We start from the raw sequence: 21,411 nt of genomic DNA, 5'->3' as shown, positions 1-21,411 counted from the left end.
GAACTACTTAGGATACTTTTTAGGTTTTCTTGAATTTATTTTTGTTTCAGTTTGAGCCAGACTTCTGGTGACATAAGAATTAAACTGGTAACGGAGGCAGTGTTTACGTTGCACACCAGTCAGAAGCTCTGTTAACATTACATTTTTCTCCTCTAAAACTTTCCACCATTACTATCACCAGTTCAGCCCCACAGCTGGTAGCAAGAGTAGAAGCACTAATATAGATAGGGCTCTGATGGCTGTCAGTGATATCACTACTTTGCTATCTAACCCTTTTCAGAACAGTTCTATGCAGTACAGAGTTTAAAGTGCTCAGGGCAGCAGACTTTCTTATGGTGGAGATGAACTGTCATTAGCAATGCGGGGGGAACATCCAGGGTAAAACATAGTATAGAAAAGACCAACATGGCCATAAAGAATCCTTCCCACAATTGTCTTCTTTTAGTTCTCCTTTCACGTCTCACATACTAACGTGTAACTGTTACACTCCCAAGGGACATATTTCCCCGTGACGACATGTGGTACTCTGTCTCCACTACTTAAAAAAAAATATTGTAACATATCTAAGTTTCCACAAATAACTTCTTGAATCCAAAACCTGGTAATTGGCTAAAAGTTTCTCTCACTTGGAGAGGACTCACATTAAAGGGATACTGAAGTTATACATCTTGACAAAACCCTATGTTAGCAGGTTAGATTAGTAACAGCGAATAGATTGCAACATTTATTTTACTTTCTAGTCTTTTATGCTGTTTGATTTTGTTATTTCACTCTGGGCAATGAAATTAACTCATCAGTTTCACAGTCCAGCTCTCACGCATTAAGCCCAGTGTCATTTTATTTGGACTTCCCGTTCTCCAGCAAAGTGTAAATAATACATACATACATTTAAAAAAACAAACAAAACAAAAAACGCTGTCCTGACCTGGTTTTAAAAGAAAATTTTAATTTACTTAATATTTCTATTAATACTAGATTTTGGAAAAAAGTCTTCTATTTCCACAACACAGAGCATTGTTGTTTGTACGCAAGTGTTATAGTAATGTCAGATTCTATATACTTAGTCACATACCCAAATATAAAAAAGGAAGGAGAAAATAAATGCCGTAAGAGAAATTTCAACCCCCTTCTTTAAAATCTAAATTTCAGAAGCGAGTGAAACTCACTACCTCCCTTTAAATGTGTGGTCATTTTGACAGATGATTTACGTACAGATTTGAAAATTTCACCTTCCTTCTAATGCCATGGCTAATTGATTTGGACTCTATTTTTCTCTTTGTTGATACCATCACTGTAACAGCAGCCACTGCGTCCTCACTGCCTCCACCATGTGTGTTGTGTATCTTCCATTTGACAGACTATATCAATCCCCCTTTTTGTTGTGCCACACCTAGTACTAAAGCACTTGCCCCTCAGGAGGCCTTTCCTGTTCTTAATACTTAACCTCTGGACCTTGCCTTGTCCACTACTTCATACAGAAAGGAGGTGTAGATAAGGTACTATCCAGTGGAGCAACTGCTGGCTACTGATCTAAGAGACCAGTAAACAGAAAACTTTCAGTCACATTTGATTCCCATTTGTTAGAATAGCTCAGGTGTTATGCATACTGAGAATCATTTATTTATTTGAAGGTGCTTAGCTGCTAAAAATATTCTAGAGCAATGTAACAATATTTATTTCTATTGTTCACAAAACAAATGGTCACAGCTGGACCCACCAAATCCAAGATGGGCAATAATAAAGAATGGACACATGTGACCCTTATTTACTGTGAAGCTCTCCTATAGACACAGACCTGAGGTATTAACTTTGGCAAAACCTCTGTGACTTGGCATGCCAGTAGAAGTTACTGAAATTGAAGAGCCATAGACTCCATTCCCACCTAGCAGGGATTTCTTTTGTCTAAAGTATACAGAATTTTCTGGAGACTCATGGCACTGACAGGCCATTTACAAGGTATTTACTGTTGGCTAAGAATTTTACCATAGTTAAAAGGCTTTTCAAAAAATCATGAGCCCCCAAACTTTTTTAGGCCAGATCCTCAGTGGGCGTAAATTGGCACTGATTTACTGATGTCAATGAAGTTATGACGACTTATACCAGCTCATCATCTGGCCCTTTTCCCCATGCAATACTCATATATACACACACAGTGTTAGGCAGATAGCATAACATGGCGAGGAAAAAAGTAATCCTCTTACCTCATAACCAAACTGCAGTTCATCTGACGTCAACATGATGATATCATCATCAATGGCCAAGACTGCCTCCGTTTCAATCTCATCATAGGGGAAGAAGCGGTTACTAAGCTTGTTTTCTGTGGTCTTCACAACCTTCAGTGGAACCCGAATCTTTGGCCATAGAGAGTCTGAGGAGAAACATTAAGAGAGAAAGAATTCACCATTACATTTTGATTCTTATTAAGACTGCATCCCATCCTCAACCTGACTTTTCCCTCAGTATTCTAATCCCACAGAAAAGGTTGTGGGTGTTTGATTTATATCTTATTTTCAACTAGGGAAAAATAGCAACAAGAGAGATAACCTGATTTTTTCCACAGTGCAATTAAGATTTTTACAAACATATATACACAGGGGTTACGAAGCCTATCACTGAAATGCAGCCACCACTGGCGTGGTATGTGGGAACTGTTTAACAGGACATAGCAATACTATGTGACAGTTTAAGACATGAAGCAAATAAGAATATTTTATACAATTGAAACTGTAGGGAGAATTGAGGGAGGCAGAAAGTCATCACCTACATCAGAATCTGTTCAGGCCATAAAGAATTTGAAAGGGAAGTTTACTCTTTACAGCTCCAAACAAAGCTAAATTCTAAATGCATCAGAGAAAAACAGAGATAGCTAAAAGGTTCATTGCCATTAATGGTTACAAACTGAATTATCACATATGGGAAAATTAATTTATGGGGGGTTTTCTTTTGAAAAATCTAAAGTATCAGGATTAAACCAAGCTAAAAAAGAATTCTAAAAGTACATTTTGAGATTTCCACCACTGAAAGTGGGGTGGAAAGTAAGGCACCGTTACACTAACTGACAAACTATACAAAATGGTTTAACTAGTAATAAAGTATACATGTACAAATGGAACATGTCAGCTTTGCTATGAGAATATTACAGTTTGGGTTTCTGTGCTTAAATTTGGTAACTAAAACAACTGTATTAACACTTATTTGCAGTTACAATATATTACAACATACTACACGTGCATCTATTGTTGCATAATGTATTCTATTCTATCAGAGACCGCTTGAGTAATTAAAAATATTGTAACAAGCACAAAGTAATAGAGCTAAGATTTCAATATTAAGCATCAACTCTTCATTTTCTAAATTTGCATGTTTAAAAACAATCTTTCTAATGCAAAAGGTTAACAATGGTTGCTATTGCACAAGTGATGGTTTGCAACAGTATCAAATTATCTAAAAGCTTTTTAAAATAAAATAAATAGATAGCTAACCTTGCCTACTCCACAACCCAGCCAACGCTGGCGGGCTGATCTCTTGTAGTCACAGGCTTTTTTTAGGACAATTGGAATGAGGAGAGAGGGTACTGACCTCATGAAGGAGGGTGCAGAAGAGAGTGCAGAAGATGATACAGACATTTGTGGGAGAAGAGACAATTTGGACATTGAAGATTGGTATGAATGGTGGAGTGGAGTAGGCAAGGGAGTAACAAGATACAAGACCATTAAAAGTAGGGAGGCACATGTTAAATGGATTAAGAACTGGCTAACTTACAGACCTCATAAGGTCCATGGGGAATCATAATTGAATGAGGATGCATCTAACAGGGTACTGCAGGGACTGGTAGTAGACCTGATGTTATTCAACATTTTCAACGACCTCGACAAGCACATATAAAATCGCTGCTGATAAAATCTGCAGAGGGCACAAAGATTGGCAGAACGGGGAGTCTGTCTGGGAAAGCAGTGACTCCGAAAAGGATTTAGGGATCACAGTTGACAAGCAACTCAACATGAGCTCCCAGTACAATGCTGTGGCAAAAAAAGCCCAGTGTGATCTTTGGATATCTAAAGAGAAGAGTAGTGAGTAAAAGCAGGGAGGGGACTTTACCTCTGTATAGGACATTCATAGATTCCAAGGACAGAAGGGACCAGTGTGATCATATAGTCTGACCTCCTGTATGGCACAGGCCACAGGACTTCCCCAAAATAATTCCTAGAGCAGAGCTTTTAGAAAAAAAAATACAATCTTGATTTCAAAATGGTCAGTGACGGAGAATCCACTACAACCTTTAGTAAACTGTTTCAATGGTTAATTACCCTCACTTAAAAATTTACACCTTACTTCCCACCTGAATTTATATAGCTTCAACTTCCAGCCATTGGATTGTGTTATATTTTTGGGGTGAGACCAACAGGAAGTTCTATTGTCCACATTTTAAAAAGGATGTGGAAAATCTGAAGCAGCTGTAGAAAATAGCCACAAAAGTGATTAGAAGGCTGGTGAAAATGCCTTAAACAGTGGCATACTTAAAGAATGCCATCTGTTTAGTTTATCAAAAAGAGAGATGACTTGATTACAGTGTACAAGTGCCTTCATGGGCAGAAAAGGCTGGGTACTAAAGGGGTCTTCAACTGAGTGAAGAAAACATAAAAAGAACCAATTTTTGGAAGCGGATGCCCGACAAATTTAAAAAAAAATGCACCTTATTTTTAACAGTGAGGGTGATTAACCACTGGAACAAACTACCAAGAGAAGTGGTGGATTCTCCTTTTGAAGTCTTCAAATCAAGATTGGATGTCGCCAGCAGTGACAATGAACGCAGTGGAGAAGGATGTACAAATTATACATGCACACATTCCCAACTCCATAGTAGTCCAGAATCAGCCCCCAGAGTTGAGTTCCAGCTCTGCTTCTTTTTACGACTTGCAAATAAACAGACATTCCCACTGTTAGTCCATTAACACTAAAATGAGTTCAGAACCTAATTAAAGAGCAGACACACTGTAATACTGCTAGTACCACAGGGGAACACACAGCCACTTCATTCCAAGGGTATGTCTACACTACGAAATTAGGTCGAATTTATAGAAGTCGGTTTTTTTTAAATCGGTTTTATATATTCAAGTGTGTGTGTCCCCACAGAAAATGCTCTAAGTGCATTAAGTGCATTAACTCGGCGGAGCGCTTCCACAGTACCGAGGCAAGCGTCGACTTCTGGAGCTTTGCACTGTGGGTAGCTATCCCACAGTTCCCGCAGTCTCCGCTGCCCATTGGAATTCTGGGTTGAGATCCCAATGCCTGATGGGGCTAAAACATTGTCGCGGGTGGTTCTGGGTACATATCGTCAGGCCCCCGTTCCCACCCTCCCTCCCCCCGTGAAAGCAAGGGCAGACAATCATTTCGCGCCTTTTTTGTCTGCTGCCAGCCAAAGATGTAAAGGATCGATGGAGTGGGTCAGAACAAGAAATAGACCAGATTTGTTTTGGACTCATTTTCCTCCTCCCCTGTCTAGATCACACTGCAGTCAGTCACAGAGAAGGCGCAGCGAGGTTAATCTAGCCATGTATCAATCAGAAGCCAGGCTAACCTCCTTGTTCCAATAGCAACGATAACTTTGGTGCACCATTTCTTATTGGAACCCTCCGTGCAGTCCTGCCTGAAATACTCCTTGATGTACAGGCACACCCTTTGTTGATTTTAGCTCCCTGAAGCCAACCCTGTAAGCCGTGTCGTCAGTCGCCCCTCCCTCCGTCAGAGCAACGGCAGACAATCGTTCCGCGCCTTCTTTCTGTGCGGACGCCATACCAAGGCAAGCATGGAGGCCGCTGAGCTCATTTTGGCAATTAGGAGAACATCAACCACCACACGCATTATCCAGCAGTATATGCAGCACCAGAACATGGCAACGCGATACCGGGCGAGGAGGCGACGTTAGCGCGGTCCCGTGAGTGATCAGGACATGGACACAGATTTCTCTGAAAGCATGGGCCCTGCCAATGCATGCATCATGGTGCTAATGGGGCAGGTTCATGCTGTGGAACGCCGATTCTGGGCTCGGGAAACAAGCCCAGACTGGTGGGACCGCATAGTGTTGCAGGTCTGGGACGATTCCCAGTGGCTGCGAAACTTTCGCATGCGTAAGGGCACTTTCATGGAACTTTGTGACTTGCTTTCCCCTGCCCTGAAGCGCATGAATACCAGGATGAGAGCAGCCCTCACAGTTGAGAAGCGAGTGACGATAGCCCTGTGGAAGCTTGCAACGCCAGACAGCTACCGGTCAGTTGGGAATCAATTTGGAGTGGGCAAATCTACTGTGGGGGCTGCTGTGATGCAAGTAGCTCACGCAATCAAAGATCTGCTGATATCAAGGGTAGTGACCCTGGGAAATGTGCAGGTCATAGTGGATGGCTTTGCTGCAATGGGATTCCCTAACTGTGGTGGGGCTATAGACGGAACCCATATCCCTATCTTGGCACCAGAGCACCAAGCCGCTGAGTACATAAACCGCAAGGGGTACTTTTCGATAGTGCTGCAAGCTCTGGTGGATCACAAGGGACGTTTCACCAACATCAACGTGGGATGGCCGGGAAAGGTGCATGACGCTCGCATCTTCAGGAACTCTGGTCTGTTTCAAAAGCTGCAGGAAGGGACTTTCTTCCCAGACCAGAAAATAACTGTTGGGGATGTTGAAATGCCAATATGTATCCTTGGGGACCCAGCCTACCCCTTAATGCCATGGCTCATGAAGCCGTACACAGGCAGCCTGGACAGTAGTCAGGAGCTGTTCAACTACAGGCTGAGCAAGTGCAGAATGGTGGTAGAATGTGCATTTGGACGTTTAAAGGCGCGCTGGCGCAGTTTACTGACTCGCTTAGACCTCAGCGAAACCAATATTCCCACTGTTATTACTGCTTGCTGTGTGCTCCACAATATCTGAGAGAGTAAGGGGGAGAAGTTTATGGTGGGGTGGGAGATTGAGGCAAATCGCCTGGCTGCTGGTTACGCGCAGCCAGACACCAGGGCGGTTAGAAGAGCTCAGGAGGGCGCGGTACGCATCAGAGAAGCTTTGAAAACCAGTTTCATGACTGGCCAGGCTACAGTGTGAAAGTTCTGTTTGTTTCTCCTTGATGAAACCCCCCGCCCCTTGGTTCACTCTACTTCCCTGTAAGCTAACCACCCTTCCCTCCTCCCTTTAATCACCACTTGCAGGGGCAATAAAGTCATTGCTGCTTCACAGTCATGCATTCGTTATTCATTCATCACACAAATAGGGGGATGACTACCAAGGTAGCCCAGGAGGGGTGGTGGAGGAGGGAAGGAAAATGCCACACAGCACTTTAAGCACAGCACTTTAAAAGTTTACAACTTTAAAATTTATTGAATGACAGCCTTCTTTTTTTTGGGCAATCCTCTGTTGTGGAGTCGCTGGTTGGCCGGAGGCCCCCCCACCGCGTTCTTGGGCGTCTGGGTGTGGAGGCTATGGAACTTGGGGAGGAGGGCGGTTGGTTACAGAGGGGCAGCAGTGGCAGTCTGTGCTCCAGCTGCCTTTGCTGCAGCTCAACCATACACTGGAGCATTCTGGTTTGGTCCTGCAGCAGCCTCAGCATTGAATCCTGCCTCCTCTCATCACGCTGCCGCCACATTTGAGCTTCAGCCCTGTCTTCAGCCCACCACTTACTCTCTTCAGCCCTCCACCTCTCCTCCCGGTCATTTTGTGCTTTCCTGCACTCTGACATTATTTGCCTCCACGCATTCGTCTGTGCTCTGTCAGTGTGGGAGGACAGCATGAGCTCGGAGAACATTTCATCTCGAGTGCGTTTTTTTTTCTTTCTAAGCTTCACTAGCCTCTGGGAAGGAGAAGATCCTGTGATCATTGAAACACATCCAGCTGGTGGAGAAAAAAAAGGGACAGCGGTATTTAAAAAGACACATTTTATAAAACAGTCGCTACACTCTTTCAGGGTAAACCTTGCTGTTAACATTACATACATAGCACATGTGCTTTCGTTACAAGGTCGCATTTTGCCTCCTCCCACCGCGTGACTACCCCCTCAACCCTCCCCCCTCCCCGTGGCTAACAGCGGGGAACATTTCTGTTCAGTCACAGGCAAACAGCACAGCAGGAATGGGCTATACTGAGTGTCCCTGAAGAAAAGCACCCTATTTCAACCAGGTGACCATGAATTATCTCTCACTCTCCTGAGGATAACACAGAGAGAGAAAGAACGGATTTTGGTTGAATGCCAGCAAACATACACTGCAATGCTTTGTTCTACAGTGATTCCCGAGTATGTGTTACTGGCCTGGAGTGATAAAAGTGAACTACCATGAAGGACGAAATAAGGCTGCCCTCCCCAGAAACCTTTTGCAAAGGCTTTAGGACTACATCTAGGAGAACCGCAAATGCCAGGGCAAAGTAATCCTTTCACATGCTTGCTTTTAAACCATGTATAGCATTTTAATAAGGTACACTCACCAGAGGTCCCTTCTCCGCCTGCTGGGTCCAGAAGGCAGCCTTGGGTGGGTTCGGGGGGTACTGGCTCCAGGTCTAGGGTGAGAAACAGTTCCTGGCTGTCGGGAAAACCGGTTTCTCCGCTTGCTTGCTGTGAGCTATCTACAACCTCCTCCTCCTCCTCCTCTTCTTCGTCCCCAAAACCTGCTTCCGTATTGCCTCCATCTCCATTGAAGGAGTCAAACAACACGGCTGGGGTAGTGGTGGCTGAACCCCCTAAAATGGCATGCAGCTCATCATAGAAGCGGCATGTTTGGGGCTCTGACCCAGAGCGGCTGTTCGCCTCTCTGGTTTTCTGGTAGGCTTGCCTCAGCTCCTTCAGTTTCACGCGGCACTGCTTCGGGTCCCTGTTATGGCCTCTGTCCTTCATGCCCTGGGAGATTTTCACAAAGGTTTTGGCATTTCGAAAACTGGAACGGAGTTCTGATAGCACGGATTCCTCTCCCCAAACAGCGATCAGATCCCGTACCTCCCGTTCGGTCCATGCTGGAGCTCTTTTGCAATTCTGGGACTCCATCATGGTCACCTGTGCTGATGAGCTCTGCATGGTCACCTGCAGCTTGCCACGCTGGCCAAACAGGAAATGAGATTCAAAAGTTTGCGGTTCTTTTCCTGTCTACCTGGCCAGTGCATCTGAGTTGAGAGTGCTGTCCAGAGCGGTCAGAATGGAGCACTCTGGGATAGCTCCCGGAGGCCAATACCATCGAATTGTGTCCACAGTACCCCAAATTCGAGCCGGCAACGTCGATTTAAGCGCTAATCCACTTGTCAGGGGTGGAGTAAGGAAATCGATTTTAAGAGCCCTTTAAGTCGAAATAAAGGGCTTCACTGTGTGGACGGGTGCAGGTTTAAATCGATTTAACGTTGCTAAATTCGACCTAAAGTCCTAGTGTAGACCAGGGCCAACACTCACACAAGTGGAGCTTGCTGCTGTCGGTGAATGTGCATGTTCTCACTACCAGCTAGGACTCTCAGACTTTATGGCTGATACAGTACTCAAAAAAGCCCAGAGCTTTGCACAGTTCATAAGCACTGGCATCCAAACACAAGACTACTTTACTGGGAAAACAAAAAATCCCTTCCAAACCACACTGAAGAATCTTCAGGAGCAGGTTTTTCTTGGAAAGATATTTTGGAAGGAGGGGTTGGCACATGTGAGTGGCCAAAAGAAAGGAGAAGCAATGCATGATATTTACTGAAAATATGATTTCAGATTCCTATCCTGAGGTGGTTCTTGAAACTGTAAAAAAAAAAAAAAAGAAAAAAAAAAAAGAAAAAAAAAGAAAAAAAAAAAGAAAACCCCACACAAACATTTTAGAAAATTCATTTTTTTCTGGGTTCTCTTGTGGGACCCATGCTCTGCTTTTGGCAGACAAGTGGTTTACCTCTGATTCCAGTCTCCCTCCCTCCTTGTATTGGAAGGCAGTGAGATTAACACTTGTGGGTGCTCAAATGACTTGTAATACTCAGCTTGTCAGCACCACAGCTCAATCTGCAGACTCCAAAGTAAGTCACAATCAGTCATCAGCTGAAAAGGGGCAGCAAGTGATTTGGGGTCTCAAAGCTATGGAGGATAAAGTAATATGGGGGAAATGAAAAAATCCATGGGGCTCAGAGTAGGTGAAGAATTCATCTGTATGAACTTTTTATATCCCTGAATAGCAATCAAACTGTGTGTTCACACTCATCCAGCACCTACATACTACAGTGCTAAACAAAAGCAACTGGCTCTCAGCCATTCAGGTCATCAGAAGTTAAGCACGTGAAAGCTGCATTGTTCTAACCAGAAACAGTTTTAGGAAGTCCTTTGCCCCTTAGTTAGATTTCAGTCAAAGTCCTTGCAGCAAGCAAATTCTAAATTTCACTTTCCATTTGTAAAAACAACAGAAACAGAGTTGCTATTATTTTATGAACAGAAGACTAATAATTTTTCATGGCAATTATTAGTATTTTAATACAATTCACAGAGCAACAGATGATTTCTGCACAGCTTAGAGCAAGGTTGTCTCTAAACAAATACGGAATAAAGTTGTATTGATTACTTTCTCTATTTAAGTTAGTAAGGAAGATGGATGTTCTAAAACAACTCTCGTCTTCCTTGCTCTCCATGCTAGTAGATGATCCAATTGATTTGAGTAGAGTGCTGGGTCTCTAATCCTAACCATTACCACCATTGAAACTCAATGTCTGATTCAGCACTGAGAACATTTATTTTCCCTAGTAATGTTCAATAAAAACTCCAATACATTTTTCATTTTACTAGTCATCTTAACATCAGGAGATACCAAGCTTTAATAGTTACAACCATTTATTAGGAGCTAGGACTCTATTGTTCTATTCACAGCTCTGCTACTGATTTACTCTATAATGTGCAAGTCACTTACACCTCTCTCTGTTTCCTTTTAGCTATAATCATATGCACCTACCTCACAAAGGTGGTTTAATGTTTGTAAGACACTGAGATCTTTTAGAGGAAACACACTTGTGTATATAAATTGGTATTACTACATTCAAATAGTTCGTGAGCCCTCTAAAGGCCCCTGTCTTCTATGTTTCGAAAGCCACCAGAACCCTGCTAGAGCAGCAGTATGTATTTGTAACTAGGCCTTGCACGTTCCCTACACTTAGGAAACGTGGTTATTTGTATCTCCCTGTGTGGTTTCTTCATATTACATATGTTGTGTAAAAACTAAAAGACAACACTGTAGAAGGGCAAAGTATTAACAACTTTGTCCTGTCTACCCCATCCACCCTTTTAGTCCAAGGCGTCCACCAAATAAACAATAGTGGAGGTGATATTAATGTCTAATTAAGCCAATCTCAATACTTAATTAAAAAAATATAGTTTAGAGAAGCACTTTGGGTTGATGGCACTATGTAAGACCAAGAATATATGAAATTGCAGCACAAAGTAATGTCCACAGCGATGACCATCCAAAGTAAACACCCTCCAAAGTCATAGGCTTGAGAACAAACATGGGGGATGCTGGAGGGGAGAGGTTCTTCTTCTGCCTAAAACTAACATGATGAAAACTTGTTGGAAACTTCTATCACATGCTGTATGTATTTTTTTAAACTTCAAAACCAGTATAAATTTAGACTTATATGCGAGCAAAAAGGGAGGAGGGAAGTATTTGATAGGATGGAGAGACTTTAAAGAAAACATTTCTGCCTACGCAAATATTCCAGCAGCAGACACTTAGACCACAATATTTATTTTAGTAAATGCAGTGAGTGAAAAACATCATCACTTTCTCCTATAATATTTCAAAGCTTTAAACCATTTTTTTTTTTATTAATACAGTACATGTAAAGTCATGTTTGTCTGCTGGCACTACAGCTGGGCTGACAACCTATTTACATACGGTTCATATCCCATGCAGTCAAGAGTGACACCAGGACCAGGACCAGAGAGATGTGTTTAAAGGGGCATTGAAAAGGGGGTTACATTCAAAATTAGAAATGTTTTTAAACTGTTATCAGCCAGGGGATTTCTTCTCAATTTTGTTTCAAAACAAAAATCCACCACTCTTACCAAGAAATTAAATACAAATGCCACAAAAATTTCATGGAGTCTTCAAAAGATTTTTTTTTTTTTTTTTTTTTGCTGTTTGTGCATTCTTCTACAGCTGCAATTACATTCTATTCCTAGAACATTGCTCATGACATGGGTTCAAAGACAAGGGACTGGGATCTTGTTTTCCTGTGTCATCTAAAAGCATGTAATCTAACGCTACACTGGGGCATAGGCTTAGCAATGACTGAATCATCACTGCCAGTACTTGCAAACACTTTGGTTTTGGGAGGGGAGGAAATTGGCTGGGGGGACACGTCTTCCATTCAAGCACTGGTCGAGCCCAACCTAAGCTTACTTTACAGAATCTAAAAAAGCACAGCTCAAGATGAAAGATTACAAATCTTAAAATCCAAATCAATGCTTTCCCTCCTAACCTATTATTATTAATAGGGCTGTCAAGCGATTAAAAAAAATTAATCACGCTTAACTGCACTGTTAATAACAGATACCATTTAAATATTTTTTGTTGTTTTCAACATTTTCAAATATATTGATTTGAATTACTACACAGAATACAAAGTTTACAGTGCTCACTTGATTTTATTAAATATTTTCACTGTAAAAAACAATAGTATTTTTCAATTCACCTAAGTACTGTACTGCAATCTCTTTATTATGAAAGTTGAACTTACAAATGTAGAAAAATGTACAAAAAAACTGCATTCAAAAATGAAACAAAGTAAAATTTTAGAGCGTACAAGTCCACTCAGTCCTATTTCTTGTTCAGCCAATCGCTCAAACACATTTTTTTACATTTGCAGGAGATAATGCTGCCTACTTCTTGTTCACAATGTCACCTGAAAGTGAGAACGGGCGTTCACATGGCACTATTGCAGCCAGCATCACAAGATATTTAAAGGCCAGGTGCACTAAAGATTCATATGTCCCTTCATGTTTCATCCACCATTCCAGGGGACATGTGTCTATGCTGATGACAGGTTCTGCTTGATAACAATCCAAAGCAATGCGGACCGATGCATTTTTATTTTCATAATCTGAGTCAGATGCCACGAGCAGAAGGCTGACTTTCTTTTTTGGTGGTTCAGGTTCTGTAGTTTCAGCATCAGAGTGTTGCTCTTTTAAGACTTCTGAAAGCATGCTCCACAACTCATCCCTCCCACATTTTGGAAGGCACTTCAGATTTACCTTGGGTCAAGTATTGTAGCTATCTTTAGAAATCTCACACTGGTACCGTCTTTGCATTTTTGTCAAATCTGCAGCGAAAACGTTCTTAAAATGAACAACATGTACTGAGACATCATCCAAGACTGTGATGACATGGAATATATGGCAGAATGCAGATAAAACAGAGTTGGAGACCTACAGTTCTCCCCCAAAGAGTTCAGTCACAAATTTAATTAACTTTTTTTTTTTTTTTTTTTAAACGAGCATCATCAGCATGGAAGCATGTCCTCTGGAATGGCGGCCAAAGCATAAAGGGGCATACGAATGTTTAGCGTATCTGGCACGTAAATACCTTGCAATGCCGGCTACAAAAATCCCATGCGAATGCCTGTTCTCACTTTCTGGTGACATTGTAAATATGAAGTGGGCAGCATTATCTCCCGTAAATGTAAACAAACTTGTTTGCTTAGCAAACAAGAAGTAGGATTGAGTGGACTCGTAGGCTCTAAAGTTTTATATTGTTTTTTTTTTTTGAGTGCAGTTATGTAACAAAAAAACCCCTACATTTGTAAGTTACATTTTCACGATAAAGAGATTGCATACAGTACTTGTATGAGGTCAAGTGAAAAATACTATTTCTTTTATCATTTTATCAGTGCAAATATTTGTAATGAAAAATAATATAAAGTGAGCAAGTGTACACTTTGTATTCTGTGTTGTAACTGAAATCAGTATATGCAGAAAAACATCCAAAAATATTTAATAAATTTCAATTGGTATTCTAATGTTTAACAGGGCAATTAAAACTGCGATTGTGATTAATTTTTTTCATCACAATTAATTTTTTTGAGTTAATCGTGTGAGTTAACTGTGATGAATCAACAGCCCTATTAATTATTATTATTCCAAACAACATATGCCAGAAGGGAGATGTTATATTACAGATAGGACACGAATCTAGAAATAAGGGCTCCTGGTTCCTATCCCTCGCTCTGATTCACTGGCATGGTTTTCATCATATTAGTAACAAGCGGAAGAAGAATGATTCACTGTATGACCTTGCACACCAACTTAACCTCTCTTATCTCACTATCTAAAATGGTAAAATGGGAATATAGCTCATAGTGTGTTTTGCCAAGTGCTTTGACATGCTCAGATGAAAAATGTTAAGTAAACAAAGTATGCAAAGTACTATAATTAAAGAACTTTGCTCTTTTTGTGCATTATAATTTAAGAGTTGTTTAAATATTTTTAATTTCTTATTTTAAGGAAGACATGCCATCTTTCCAGTATTCACAGGGGTGCTGGAACAATTTTTATAAGGGGATACTGAGAGCCATTGAACCAAACTGCAAACCCTGTAAATAATGAAAACCGCTTCAACCCAGGGGGTGTGGCAGCATCCCCAGCACCTCTAGTTCCAGCACCTATGATATTCAGACTAGAAATCCTCTATATCAACATTGTTTTTCCAAGTGCTACATCCAGTTTTGCCTATTTCACATGAACGAGTCTGAGGGTAGCTACAACTCCCTTACAGAAGTCTCAGATGATTAATATGGCAGTTACTAAGGTATGCTTAGTCATGCAACAACACTAAGGGTATGTCTACACTACGGAATAAGGTCGAATTTATAGAAGTCGGTTTTTTAGAAATCGGTTTTATATATTCGAGTGTGTGTGTCCCCACAGAAAACGCTCTAAGTGCATTAACTCGGCGGAGCGCTTCCACAGTACCGAGGCAAGCGTCGACTTCCGGAGCGTTGCACTCTGGGTAGCTATCCCACAGTTCCCGCAGTCTCCGCTGCCCATTGGAATTCTGGGTCGAGATCCCAATGCCTGATGGGGCTAAAACATTGTCGCGGGTGATTCTGGGTACATATCGTCAGGCCCCCGTTCCCTCCCTCCCTCCGTGAAAGCAAGGGCAGACAATCATTTCGTGCCTTTTTTCCTGAGTTACCTGTGCAGACGCCATACCACGGCAAGCATGGAGCCCGCTCAGGTAACCGTCACCCTATGTCTCCTGGGTGCTGGCAGACGCGGTACAGCTTTGCTACACAGAAACAGCAACCCATTGCCTTCTGGCAGCAGATGGTGCAATACGACTGGTAGTCGTCCTCGTCGTGTCCGAGGTGCTCCTGGCCACGTCGGCTGGGAGCGCCTGGGCAGACATGGGCGCAGGGACTAAATTTGGAGTGACTTGACCAGGTCATTCTCTTTAGTCCTGCAGTCAGTCCTATTGAACCGTCTTATGGTGAGCGGGCAGGCGATACGGACTGCTAGCAGTCGTACTGTACCATCTTCTACCAGGCAGGCAAGAGATGAGGATTGCTAGCAGTCGTACTGTACCATCTTCTGCCGAGCAGCCATGAGATGTGGATGGCATGCAGTCCTTCTGCACCGTCTGCTGCCAGCCAAAGATGTAAAAGATAGATGGACTGGGTCAAAACAAGAAATAGACCAGATTTGTTTTGTACTCATTTGCTTCCCCCCCTCCCCTGTCTAGTGGACTCATTCCTCTAGGTCACACTGCAGTCACTCACAGAGAAGGTGCAGCGAGGTAAATCTAGCCATGTATCAATCAGAGGCCAGGCTAACCTCCTTGTTCCAATAAGAACGATAACTTAGGTGCACCATTTCTTATTGGAACCCTCCGTGAAGTCCTGCCTGAAATACTCCTTGATGTAAAGACACCCCCTTTGTTGATTTTAGCTCCCTGAAGCCAACCCTGTAAGCCGTGTCGTCAGTCGCACCTCCCTCCGTCAGAGCAACGGCAGACAATCGTTCCGCACCTTTTTTCTCTGCGGACGCCATACCAAGGCAAGCATGGAAGCCGCTCAGCTCACTTTGGCAATTAGGAGCACATTAAACACCACACGCATTATCCAGCAGTATATGCAGCACCAGAACCTGGCAAAGCGATACCGGGCGAGGAGGCGACGTCAGCGCGGTCACATGAGTGATCAGGACATGGACACAGATTTCTCTGAAAGCATGGGCCCTGCCAATGCATGCATCATGGTGCTAATGGGGCAGGTTCATGCTGTGGAACGCCGATTCTGGGCTCGGGAAACAAGCCCAGACTGGTGGGACCGCATAGTGTTGCGGGTCTGGGACGATTCCCAGTGGCTGCGAAACTTTCGCATGCGTAAGGGCACTTTCATGGAACTTTGTGACTTGCTTTCCCCTGCCCTGAGGCGCATGAATACCAAGATGAGAGCAGCCCTCACAGTTGAGAAGCGAGTGGCGATAGCCCTGTGGAAGCTTGCAACGCCAGACAGCAACCGGTCAGTTGGGAATCAATTTGGAGTGGGCAAATCTACTGTGGGGGCTGCTGTGATGCAAGTAGCCCACGCAATCAAAGATCTGCTGATATCAAGGGTAGTGACCCTGGGAAATGTGCAGGTCATAGTGGATGGCTTTGCTGCAATGGGATTCCCTAACTGTGGTGGGGCTATAGACGGAACCCATATCCCTATCTTGGCACCGGAGTACCAAGCTGCCGAGTACATAAACCGCAAGGGGTACTTTTCGATAGTGCTGCAAGCTCTGGTGGATCACAAGGGACGTTTCACCAACATCAACGTGGGATGGCCGGGAAAGGTGCATGATGCTCGCATCTTCAGGAACTCTGGTCTGTTTCAAAAGCTGCAGGAAGGGACTTTATTCCCAGACCAGAAAATAACTGTTGGGGACGTTGAAATGCCTATATGTATCCTTGGGGACCCAGCCTACCCCTTAATGCCATGGCTCATGAAGCCGTACACAGGCAGCCTGGACAGTAGTCAGGAGCTGTTCAACTACAGGCTGAGCAAGTGCAGAATGGTGGTAGAATGTGCATTTGGACGTTTAAAGGCGCGCTGGCGCAGTTTACTGACTCGCTTAGACCTCAGCGAAACCAATATTCCCACTGTTATTACTGCTTGCTGTGTGCTCCACAATATCTGTGAGAGTAAAGGGGAGACGTTTATGGCAGGGTGGGAGGTTGAGGCAAATTGCCTGGCTGCTGGTTACGCGCAGCCAGACAGCAGGGCGGTTAGAAGAGCACAGGAGGGCGCGGTACGCATCAGAGAAGCTTTGAAAACCAGTTTCATGACTGGCCAGGCTACGGTGTGAAAGTTCTGTTTGTTTCTCCTTGATGAAACCCCCCGCCCCTTGGTTCACTCTACTTCCCTGTAAGCTAACCACCCGCCCCTCCTCCCTTCAATCACCGCTTACAGAGGCAATAAAGTCATTGTTGCTTCACATTCATGCATTCTTTATTTATTCATCACACAAATAGGGGGATGACTACCAAGGTAGCCCAGGAGGGGTGGTGGAGGAGGGAAGGAAAATGCCACACAGCACTTTAAGCACAGGACTTTAAAATTTTACAACTTTAAAATGTATTGAATGACAGCCTTCTTTTTTTTGGGCAATCCTCTGTGGTGGAGTGGCTGGTTGGCCGGAGGCCCCCCCACCGCTTTCTTGGGCGTCTGGGTGTGGAGGCTATGGAACTTGGGGAGGAGGGCGGTTGGTTACAGAGGGGCTGCAGTGGCAGTCTGTGCTCTAGCTGCCTTTGCTGCAGCTCAATCATACACTGGAGCATACTGGTTTGGTCCTGCAGCAGCCTCAGCATTGAATCCTGCCTCCTCTCATCACGCTGCCGCCACATTTGAGCTTCAGCCCTCTCTTCAGCCCGCCACCTCTCCTCCTGGTCATTTTGTGCTTTCCTGCACTCTGACATTATTTGCCTCCACGCATTCGTCTGTGCTCTGTCAGTGTGGGAGGACAGCATGAGCTCGGAGAACATTTCATCGCGAGTGCGTTTTTTTTTCTTTCTAAGCTTCACTAGCCTCTGGGAAGGAGAAGATCCTGTGATCATTGAAACACATGCAGCTGGTGGAGAAAAAAAGGGACAGCGGTATTTAAAAAGACACATTTTATAAAACAGCGGCTACACTCTTTCAGGGTAAACCTTGCTGTTAACATTACATACATAGCACATGTGCTTTCGTTACAAGGTCGCATTTTGCCTCCTCCCACCGCGTGACTACCCCCTCAACCTTCCCCCCTCTCTGTGGCTAACAGCGGGGAACATTTCTGTTTAGCCACAGGCAAACAGCACAGCAGGAATGGGCTCCTCTGAGTGTCCCCTGAAGAAAAGCACTCTATTTCAACCAGGTGACCATGAATTATATCTCACTCTCCTGAGGATAACACAGAGAGAGAAAGAACGGATGTTGTTTGAATGCCAGCAAACATACACTGCAATGCTTTGTTCTACAATGATTCCCGAGTACGTGTTACTGGCCTGGAGTGGTAAAGTGTCCTACCATGAAGGACGCAATAAGGCTGCCCTCCCCAGAAACCTTTTGCAAAGGCTTTAGGACTACATCTAGGAGAACCGCAAATGCCAGGACAAAGTAATCCTTTCACATGCTTGCTTTTAAACCATGTATAGTATTTTAATAAGGTACACTCACCAGAGGTCCCTTCTCCGCCTGCTGGGTCCAGGAGGCAGCCTTGGGTGGGTTCGGGGGGGTACTGGCTCCAGGTCTAGGGTGAGAAACAGTTCCTGGCTGTCGGGAAAACCGGTTTCTCCGCTTGCTTGCTGTGAGCTATCTACAACCTCCTCCTCCTCCTCCTCCTCATCTTCTTCATCCCCAAAACCTGCTTCCGTGTTGCCTCCATCTCCATTGAAGGAGTCAAACAACACGGCTGGGGTAGTGGTGGCTGAACCCCCTAAAATGGCATGCAGCTCATCATAGAAGCGGCATGTTTGGGGCTCTGACCCAGAGCGGCTGTTCGCCTCTCTGGTTTTCTGGTAGGCTTGCCTCAGCTCCTTCAGTTTCACGCAGCCCTGCTTCGGGTCCCTGTTATGGCCTCTGTCCTTCATGCCTGGGAGATTTTGACAAAGGTTTTGGCATTTCGAAAACTGGAACGGAGTTCTGATAGCACGGATTCCTCTCCCCAAACAGCGATCAGATCCCGTACCTCCCGTTCGGTCCATGCTGGAGCTCTTTTGCAATTCTGGGACTCCATCATGGTCACCTGTGCTGATGAGCTCTGCATGGTCACCTGCAGCTTGCCACGCTGGCCAAACAGGAAATGAGATTCAAAAGTTTGCGGTTCTTTTCCTGTCTACCTGGCCAGTGCATCTGAGTTGAGAGTGCTGTCCAGAGCGGTCAGAATGGAGCACTCTGGGATAGCTCCCGGAGGCCAATACCATCGAATTGTGTCCACAGTACCCCAAATTCGAGCCGGCAACGTCGATTTAAGCGCTAATCCACTTGTCAGGGGTGGAGTAAGGAAATCGATTTTAAGAGCCCTTTAAGTCGAAATAAAGGGCTTCATTGTGTGGACGGGTGCAGGTTTACATCGATTTAATGCTGCTAAATTCGACCTAAAGTCCTAGTGTAGACCAGGGCTAAGTAGACAGTAGGTGATCACCTCATAGGAAGGGGGAGAAAATGTATGTGGATAGACACCACCAGTACGTATTTATTTAAATAATGTATTTGGTTACCTTTAACCTATTTTACATTTTAACATTTTCAACTGACTGACCGATTGCAATATTTGGCATCCAATTAACCAATCAATCAAGCAACCCTCATTTCCAATTCTGAATTAACTGGATTAATTCCATGGCTTATTTTTTAGTTTCTTGCACAGTTATAGAAAGCATCAAAAAATAGGACACTGGTTTTCTCTTTAGCCTCTGAAAATTGGCCTCCATAATTGCATGTGTTAAAGTAAGGAGCACAAAATGTATTCAAAACACACTGAAAAGTGACACAAGTCCCCTACCCAACCCAGAGCTCCTTGCAACCTTCCTGACTCTGGTGAGTTTTGGGCAAAGGCAGGTGAGAACATAACAGAAGAACAGCCATACTCGGTCATACCGATGGTCCATCTAGCCAAGGACCCCGTCTTCCAACAGTAGTCAGTGCCCGATGCTTCAGAAGGAATTAACAGAACAGGGCAACTATCAAGTGATCCATCCCCTTTCCTCCTCTCCCAGCTTCTGGCAATCAGAGTCTGTGGACACCCAGAGCATGGGGTTGCATTCCTGACCATGTTGGCTAATAGCCATTGATGGACTTATCCTCTGTGGACTTATCTAATTATTTTTTGAGCCCAGTTATATTTTGGGCTTCACAGCATCCCCAACAATGAGTTCCATAGGTTGACTGTGCATTGTGTGAAGAACTACTTCCTTTTGTCTGTTTTAAACCGGCTGTCTATTAATTTCATTGGGTGACCCCTGGTTTGTGTGTTATGTGAAACAGTAAACACTTCTTTCTTCACTTTTTCCACACCATTCATGATTTTAAAGACCTCAACCATACCGTCCCTTAGTCATCTCTTTTCCATGCTGAAAAGTCTCAGAGTTTTTAATCTCTCCTCATATGGAAGCTGTTCTAACGGGGGGAATACAAAGGGGAGAACACAAAAAAATGAGGAAGTTAGTTAAACAGAAATTAAAAGGTACAGTGACAAAAGTGAAATCCCTGAATGCTGCAGGGAAACTTTTTAAAGACACCATAATAGAGGCTCAACTTAAATGCATGCCCCAACTAAAAAACATAATGAGAACAAAAAAAAAAGTGCCAACATGGCTAACCAACAAAGTAAGAGAATCAGTGAGAGACAAAAAGGCATCCTTTAAACAGTGGAAATTAAATCCTAGTGAGGAAAATAGAAAGGAGCATAAACTCTGGCAAATGAAGTGTAAAAATATAACTCAAAAAGTATTAGCAAAAAAAAAATTTTTTTTAAGTACATCAGAAATAAGAAGCCTGCTAAATAACCAGTGGGGCCACTGGACAATCGAGATGCTAAACGAGCACTCAAGGACAATAAGGTCATTGCGGAGAAACTAAATGAATTCTTTGCATCAGTCTTCACAGCTGAGGATGTGAGGAAAATTCCCAAACCTGAGCCATTCTTTTTAGGTGACAAATCTGAGGAACTGTCCCAGACTGAGCTGTCAATACAGGAGATTTTGGAACTAACTGATAAATTAAACAGTAATAAGTCACCAGAACCAGATGGTATCCACCCAAGAGTTCTGAAGGAACTCAAATGTGAAATTGCAGAACTACGAACTGTAGTTTGTAACCTATCATTTAATCAGCTTCTGTATGACTGGAGGATAGCTAATATGACACCAATTTTTAAAAAGGGATCCAGAGGTGATCCCAGCAATTACAGGCTGGTA

General features: G+C 43.5%; 2 protein-coding genes across 5 annotated transcripts in view; both read right to left on the bottom strand.

The window, feature by feature from the left end:
- EXT2 (exostosin glycosyltransferase 2) overlaps window positions 1–21,411 on the bottom strand; it is a 107,071-nt gene that overhangs the window by 23,931 nt on the left and 61,729 nt on the right. For all 4 annotated transcript variants that reach the window (XM_073348064.2, XM_073348066.2, XM_073348067.2 and 1 more), the window contains one exon: window positions 2,202–2,368. In XM_073348064.2, coding sequence (XP_073204165.1) covers window positions 2,202–2,368 — 167 coding nt within the window. The remainder of the gene's footprint in view (window positions 1–2,201; window positions 2,369–21,411) is intronic.
- LOC144930658 (uncharacterized) lies at window positions 17,071–19,323 on the bottom strand. The gene is made up of 2 exons (XM_078853289.1): window positions 18,671–19,323; window positions 17,071–18,083 (listed from the first exon to the last, which is right to left on the bottom strand). Exons 1-2 carry the CDS (start codon window positions 19,195–19,197, stop codon window positions 18,026–18,028), a joined length of 585 nt encoding a protein of 194 aa, XP_078709415.1. The 5' UTR covers window positions 19,198–19,323; the 3' UTR covers window positions 17,071–18,025.

This window comes from Lepidochelys kempii, chromosome 6 (assembly GCF_965140285.1).
Source record: "Lepidochelys kempii isolate rLepKem1 chromosome 6, rLepKem1.hap1, whole genome shotgun sequence".
In the NCBI taxonomy this organism is placed as follows: domain Eukaryota; kingdom Metazoa; phylum Chordata; order Testudines; family Cheloniidae; genus Lepidochelys; species Lepidochelys kempii.
Note: the sequence above shows the minus strand (reverse complement) of the source record. Positions and strands in the feature narration are given on the sequence as shown.

Excerpts from the sequence above, each read along its gene's own strand:
- LOC144930658 (XM_078853289.1), bottom strand. The coding sequence starts at position 19,197 with ATGGACCGAACGGGAGGTACGGGATCTGATCGCTGTTTGGGGAGAGGA. Across the intron at positions 18,084-18,670 it reads AGGCGGAGAAGGGACCTCTG|CTGCATGTGTTTCAATGATC; the intron begins GTGAGTGTACCT and ends TTTCTCCACCAG.